Source organism: Trichophyton verrucosum, assembly GCF_000151505.1.
Source record: "Trichophyton verrucosum HKI 0517 chromosome Unknown contig00356_1.f1.exp, whole genome shotgun sequence".
Classification (NCBI taxonomy): Eukaryota; Fungi; Ascomycota; class Eurotiomycetes; order Onygenales; family Arthrodermataceae; genus Trichophyton; species Trichophyton verrucosum.
The window spans coordinates 4,204-10,973 of NW_003315406.1; the positions used below are offsets into that span (position 1 = coordinate 4,204).

At 48.8% G+C, this 6,770-nt stretch overlaps 3 protein-coding genes across 3 annotated transcripts; 2 read left to right on the top strand and 1 right to left on the bottom strand.

Annotated features, from left to right (window-relative positions):
- Positions 1-763: 763 nt before the first annotated feature.
- TRV_04581 (uncharacterized protein) lies at positions 764-1,896 on the top strand (the record flags this gene model as incomplete). Its single annotated transcript, XM_003021259.1, has 2 exons — positions 764-1,390; positions 1,462-1,896. 2 exons carry the CDS (start codon positions 764-766, stop codon positions 1,894-1,896), a joined length of 1,062 nt encoding a protein of 353 aa, XP_003021305.1.
- Positions 1,897-2,582: 686 nt separating this feature from the next.
- Positions 2,583-3,450, top strand: TRV_04582 (uncharacterized protein; the record flags this gene model as incomplete). Its single annotated transcript, XM_003021260.1, has 3 exons — positions 2,583-2,861; positions 2,936-3,361; positions 3,418-3,450. 3 exons carry the CDS (start codon positions 2,583-2,585, stop codon positions 3,448-3,450), a joined length of 738 nt encoding a protein of 245 aa, XP_003021306.1.
- A 312-nt stretch (positions 3,451-3,762) lies between these two features.
- Positions 3,763-5,641, bottom strand: TRV_04583 (uncharacterized protein; the record flags this gene model as incomplete). The annotated part of the gene is made up of 2 exons (XM_003021261.1): positions 3,763-3,942; positions 4,136-5,641. The coding sequence occupies 2 exons, from the start codon at positions 5,639-5,641 to the stop codon at positions 3,763-3,765; spliced, it is 1,686 nt and encodes a 561-aa protein (XP_003021307.1).
- Between the last annotated feature and the right edge of the window lie 1,129 nt (positions 5,642-6,770).

Genomic DNA, 6,770 nt, shown 5'->3' on the forward strand with positions numbered 1-6,770 from the left:
TCAACAATATAATCGCAAAGGACACCTCCCCTAAGGTATATCAATATTTAACCGTCTTGCCCTGACATCCTGCTCTTCTCCCTTTGGCTCTTCCCTCCTCTTCCTCCCTTTCGCTTTCTTCGCTGGTTGACCTCTGACCCGTCTTCGCTTCCTCAGATCACCTATGAGCCCCCGGAATTGGCCAGACAGAGCATAACCGACAAGCTGAAACTGCAATTCTGGCCGCCTGCCAAACGGTCATCTACTGCCTCTGCGAGCTCGAGGGGACGAACCCCGGAGTCCTCCAGCTCAGGACGATACATATATATCGGCCCTAATCGTGACAGGCTGGCTGCTGGTTCTCGCGAGTCGCTGTTGACAGTATCTACAAACCGGCAATCAAAACACATGGATTCACGTATGTCCCAATCCCCAAGGACACGACCTTTTTTTTTCTTTTTCTTTTTCTCTCTTTTCGTCTTGCTCTCGCTCTTTCGGTTTCTTAGCGGGAAGCTGGATGCCGATGCTGTTTTGAAGTCGGTTGAACTAATTTAGTGCGTTTGCAGCTACGATACCGGGTTATTTCCCGAGCCATGAGAGAGCTCAAACTGCCCTAGGGTTTTCCCGGCCATCTTCGAGGGCTCGCGACCATTCACCTCTGGGTTACTCAAGTTTCAGCGACAGGCGCACTGCCAGACAGATGGGGAACAGTTGCAACACATCCAGACAGTCACCGAGTCCACATTCAACCGGAAGACTTACGCCCTCAGGCAACCAGCCGATCATGGCACAGCATCAGCAACAACCTAGAGCCCGGCTGCAGCGCAAGCGGAGCCCGACCAAGGCTGAAATTGAGGGAATCCCTCCGAAGGTGCCTCCGAAAACTGAACCTGCAGTGCCCAAGAAGGACAAGACCAGCCCGTCGCATTTCTTTGGTCGAGGTGTCCCCAGGAATCGATATATAGAAGCTGTCCACTCAACTTCTGCTCCCAATCCCTCTCATCTGCGAGGCGGATCGACCTCGAACCTGTTGTTGGAAAAGGAGCGGCCGGCAGACCAGCTAGCAGATCTCCCACAATTCTCCCAAAGATACCATGACAAACGACCAAAATCGTTGAAGATACTAGGATTAGATGCCACGCGGCGACCAGAAAGTCCTGCGCCCGGGGAGAGCGATGATGTTCCACAAGACCTTGTCATAAGAGAAAAGCCATCCAAGAAGAAGCCCCGGGGGAGAGCAGGGCTTGACAATATTGATATTCCGGTTGGGAATTTGCCGCCGGGGTATTCTATCCAAACAGCCTCTATGCTGTTGACCTGTCAGGAAATCGAAGAACTTCAAAGCCAGGCTCGGCGAAGGGGGCAGAGATTCGAAGTTCTCAAATACAGCGAAGTATCTTCGCTCACACAGGTAGGCTGGACCCCCCTTGAATCCACTAAAAACTGGAGAAATTGAAGTATTCCTTGCTAACGGACGAGCAGGAAATGCATACTCTTAATAAACATTGCAAATACCTTCGAGACACTCATGTTGCTCTTCGATCAGACAGACAACGTCTGCATGGTAGAGTGATATCATATCTCAAATCAGCCAGCGGGGTTTCCAGTTTCTCCCCCGAGGGCGTCCTCAAGCAAGAAGAAGCTTTGCTAGAGATCGACCAATCGATAGACGAATGGGCGACAAAACTCGAATACGCAGAAGAGCGGCGAGCAAAGATCCAACAGAAGCTATTGGAGCACATGGTCGCCATCCTCAACTTACCTCAACCTGCTCCAAAGGAGCCCAGTCACAGCCGAAGTATAAGCGATTATACCAGCATCAGCGAAAAGGACAGCCGGCGAAGTGACCTCGAATCAATCATAATATATGCCGATGCGGGACTCCATCGATCAAACACCGACAAACCGTGGATATGATCACTCCTTTAACCGTCCACTTTCATTGCACATAACTATTTTTCTTCTTCTTTTCTTTTATCAAATTCGACACCGTCCATCTATACCTTGAATTGGACTAAGCGGGCGTTCTCCCATCAAACATCACACACGGGTTGGCAGAGCTAGCCCTCCCACGCTCTCTGTCAAAAGCATTTCATTCGGCGTAATAATTTCCTTTGCGACCATAGGACCATGGACATCCCAACAGGAATCATAGGACTCTGGGATAGGGCCCTTTGGGAAGAGGTTTTGCCCGCTTTTGGGCGACTGAAAATAGACGATATACCCTTGGGCAAGCGATAAAAATTCTTTGAATACTGGATAGTCAAAACATAGCCGTAGTTAATATCATATAGGAGGGTTTTAATCAACAAGTCTTTCCTTCAGCTTTCTCGCTTTCTGATATCAAGTTTGAGGTTGATTTGGAGATTGTTAAAATGGAACCTTCCAGGAAAAAAAAAAAAAGAAAAAAAATACCGGAACGGAAAAACGTGACTCCGCCAAGCTTTGCGAAATTCAACTTTTTCTTGCTGTCAAATTTGATGCTTCAAGACGTGCAATTTTATATTCATATACAAGAACTCGACCTGAACAGCTCCTTTTCCTTGATCTTCTTGCTGCAATTGAAGCGTGAATAGATAGAGATATATACAAAATCCGTCATCATGTTCCGCAGAGCACTTCTCAGACAAAGTCGGCTTGCCGGTTCCGCGGCTCCCTCGTCCATCGTCTCCCCCATCCACAGACAGTCAGCTATCATCCGCCAGTCCCAACAGCTAGCAGCACGATCATTGCCCTCCAGAGTACAGAGCAGATACGCTTCAACGGAAGCCAACGGTGAAAAGCCCAAGGCCGAAGAAGCTGCCGAAGCTGAAAAGCCATCTGAACTCGAGACATTGAAGAAGGATCTAGAAACACGTGAGAAGGAAGTGGTTGATTTGAAGGTATGCAGCGCATCAGATCGATATGCAAGTTGTACATGCAGTTGATTAGAGCTAACTCTGGCCTGGAATATTAGGATAAATACCTTCGCTCTGTAGCTGACTTCCGCAACCTGCAAGAGCGGACTCGCCGAGATATCGAAGCTGCTCGTACCTTTGCTATCCAGAAGTTTGCCGCAGACCTCATCGAGTCAATTGATAACCTGGAGCGTGCGCTTGCAGCTGTTCCTCCTGAGAAGGTCGATGCTGCCAATGCAAAGGAAAACAAGGATGTTTACGAGCTGTTCTCCGGCCTGAAGATGACGGAGGGCGTGCTCATGAACACCCTCAAGAAGCACGGTGTTGTCAGATTCGATCCGTCCGAGCTGGTAGATGGTCAACCTCAGAAGTTCGACCCAAGCAGGCATGAGGCTTTGTTTATGTCTCCAATGGAGGGCAAGCAGGACGGCGATATCATGCACGTTCAGAACAAGGGTTTCACCCTCAACGGCAGAATCCTCAGGGTACGTTTTGCACTTTATATATACCACGACGGAACCATAACTGACATCTTCTATAGGCCGCTAAAGTTGGCGTCGTGAAGAATGCATAAATTCTCTGTTGCATTCTCTGAACGACAAAAACCCCCTCTGGGATACCCATCCAATTCTAATGCCTTCTCCAACCCACCTCTTTCCCCTTCAATCTACCCCCTCCGCATGACCCTCCCCATTTTCCTAATCATAGCCGCTTCATTGGCGTACTGTATACTATTCTGCTTTTAGCGGAGCCGGTTATAAAAGCAGCTAGGCACGGCGTTTTGCTTTTAAGGTTATTCTTTACGGGATGATGTTTCAGTTTGACGATTGAATCTGTACACATACATAAACTACATCTTCTTTTCTACTGTTATGTTACCCCCGTTTTATACTGTTCTTGTCTCTTCTATCTCTCCTCTCTTATTTGTATGTTTTTGCCTCATGCCCTTTTTCTTTTCTTCCCTGCTTTTCTTTCCTCCTGGCGGATTCTTGCTGCTGCTTTGGTGCGGTATGAATGGTGCATGGAACGATGTACAATTGCAAATTAGAGACTCATTTAATAGCAGCTATGCTTTGGATCGAAGGGTATATACATATTACACACCTTGAAGGTTACAGCTGAATCAAATCTATCCAGATGAACCCGAACACTATCTAAAAATACATGAGTGGCTATTGTACAAATCGCTAAAGAATAAAGACAAATACCCCTTATCACCTCAATTCAACGCCAGCAGTTTCCACCAGTGTCTGCCGTACCTTATCATGCAGCTTATTTGTCTCTTCATTCGTCAAAGTCCTTTCCAAACTCCTATAATTGATTCGATAACATAAACTCTTCCTTCCTGTCTTCGGGTGCGTAAACTCATCAACCAAACTTACATCCTCTGCTAAATCGCCAGCTGCACCTCGTACGATCTCCATTATATCATTTTCATGGAACGGTACACTTCCTCCAGCTGCGCTCACGGAGCCAGCTGCAGAGGGAGGGAGCCAAAATGCAACGTCCTTGTAGCATGCTGGGTGTTTAGAGAAAGGCACGAAACGAGTGATCTTGCCTGCCTGGAACTGAGAAAGGAACCTGGGATCCTTGGACCAAAAGAGACGGATGTCAGGAATGTTGAACAAAAGCATTGCGATTCGTTCAAGGCCCAGACCGAAAGCCCAACCAATTCGATGTGAGACGCCAGAGGAATTGAGAAGCTCTTGCTTGACGACACCGCAGCCTAGCAGTTCTAGCCATTCGCCTTGCCAGAAGACTTCTAGCTCGAAGGACGGGCTGGTGAAAGGGAAGTATGCCTCGATCCATCTGATTTTCAAGGGTTCTTGTGCAACAGCTGGGTTCTCAGTGGCTTCCCTAGCAGCGGAGAAGATTCTTATGACGAGTAGTTCGAGAGACCGCTTAAGGTGGGCGGTAATCGCCTCGGCTTCCTCTGCAGTATGGTATTTGTCTTGCAGCGGGTTGCGAGTCGGATGTATAGTTGGGTTGGGATCTTCCACGACAACATCATGACGAGGGAGAGCTTCAAGATCTTTCCATATTTGCGCAGCCGTTTGTTGAGAGGCCTTCAGAGGTTCGTTCTCAGGTCGTTTCCATAGTCGTGCACATTCCATCTGGTGAAAGACGGGATAATGGCTTCGGTCAATAGCATCGCGGCGGTAAACGTCTGCTACAATAGTGTATCCTTTCTCTTCCGGCTTGGTAGCCTCATTCCTGTTCATCTGCTGGAAGTATGCTCGCTGATGTGCACTTGTATGTGTCCGTAAAACAGTCTGTTTATCCAAATAGTATGTGTCTGTCCGGCTTCGACCCGGATGATCTGCTGGGAAACCTAGGTCGTCAAAGTTCCGCGCTGCAGGAACAATTGGATCCGGTTCAGCATAGTTCCCAAATTCAGGGCCGGAGAATTGGCTCTCGACGAGCTTCCGAGTTATTGAGAGAGGATGGTTCTCGTCTAGATATAAACCACGGCCGAGGTGCGCCAGGATGTGACTGGGGGCGTTTGTCCATTCATCCGGCTGGTAGGACTTGTTTCCCACGGTCAAAGCTGGAGAAGACGATGTAATTGATGGCGCTGGTTTTGTTCCGACGCTCTCCTTGTCCTTTGGAGCTGCAGTAGAGCTGTTGAACCGGGGTCGTAATGCTTTCGATTGGTATGTGAGTAATGGATTGATATAAATCGGTCGCGGTGCAGCCAAATTCGAGGCAGCCAAAGACCATCTGCAGGAAACCTGCAGGGCCCGTCCTGTCGCCAGCAAATGCATCCTGTCTGTCTCTTCTTCTCGGCTGCTCCTCTTCCCGTTGTCGTCGTCGACTTCAGCTGCTTCAGCTCGGCCTTGTAAATATCAGCAGCTCGTCGTAATTTTCGCTCGGTGATGTTCCGCCTACGTATCGAAAATTACCAGGAACTACTATCTCCAGCCAATTACCGTGAGCCGGGGAATAGATATCGTGTATCGTAATGTAAGATGGATCCCATGTAAATCCAGAGCTCGCAAAGGCGAATTAAAAGCTCCAGAAAGCCGTTGGAAAGGGGAGAAAAACGGCGATTCTTGCTCTTCTCCAGCATCACCTAGACAGCTTCGTCAGAGGCAAGGATGTGCAGTTTGAGAGCGTCGATATGGGCAAGAAAGGAGTGATCGAGGGCGGTGCCTCGCAGCCGGGCGTGCATTATCCGTTCTGGTTTGGAGGCTCAGCTTCTTGCTGTGCGGCGGGGGTGACACATCCCTTGGATCTTGGTGAGATGACAGCTGGACAGATTTCGTGGTGTTTGATGGGACTAAATACTGACGGATTGCTCTAGTTAAGGTATAAGATCTCCCACGTTGGCTTCTTGATGGAGGATATCATGTTGATATCTGGTTTGACAGGTCCGGCTACAAACTCGAGGACCAAATGACCCAACCGGGATGCTCCGGACCATAGTCCATATATGTAAAAATGAGGGATTCCTAGGTCTCTACAGCGGAGTAAGGCCTCTTTAGTCCTATAGACAACTTTGACATGATATGCTGATGGTTACGAGGTTAGCTCTCCGCTTCAGTACTACGACAGTTGACATATTCAACGACTCGGTTCGGAGTTTACGAGGAACTCAAGACTCGAGTCAACGAGGCGTCTCCTTCTTCTCCCCCGTCTTTGCCTACGCTTATTGCCATGGCATCAGTATCCGGCTTCCTGGGCGGACTGGTAGGTAACCCCGCAGACGTATTGAACGTACGAATGCAATCAGATGCCGGCCTCCCTCCGGAGAAGAGACGGAACTACAAGCATGCACTTGACGGGCTAGTTCGGATGATACGCTCAGAGGGCATCAGCAGTGCATTTAGAGGTGTTTGGCCCAACTCGGCCAGAGCAGTGTTGATGACTGCGTCGCAACTGGCTACCTATGAT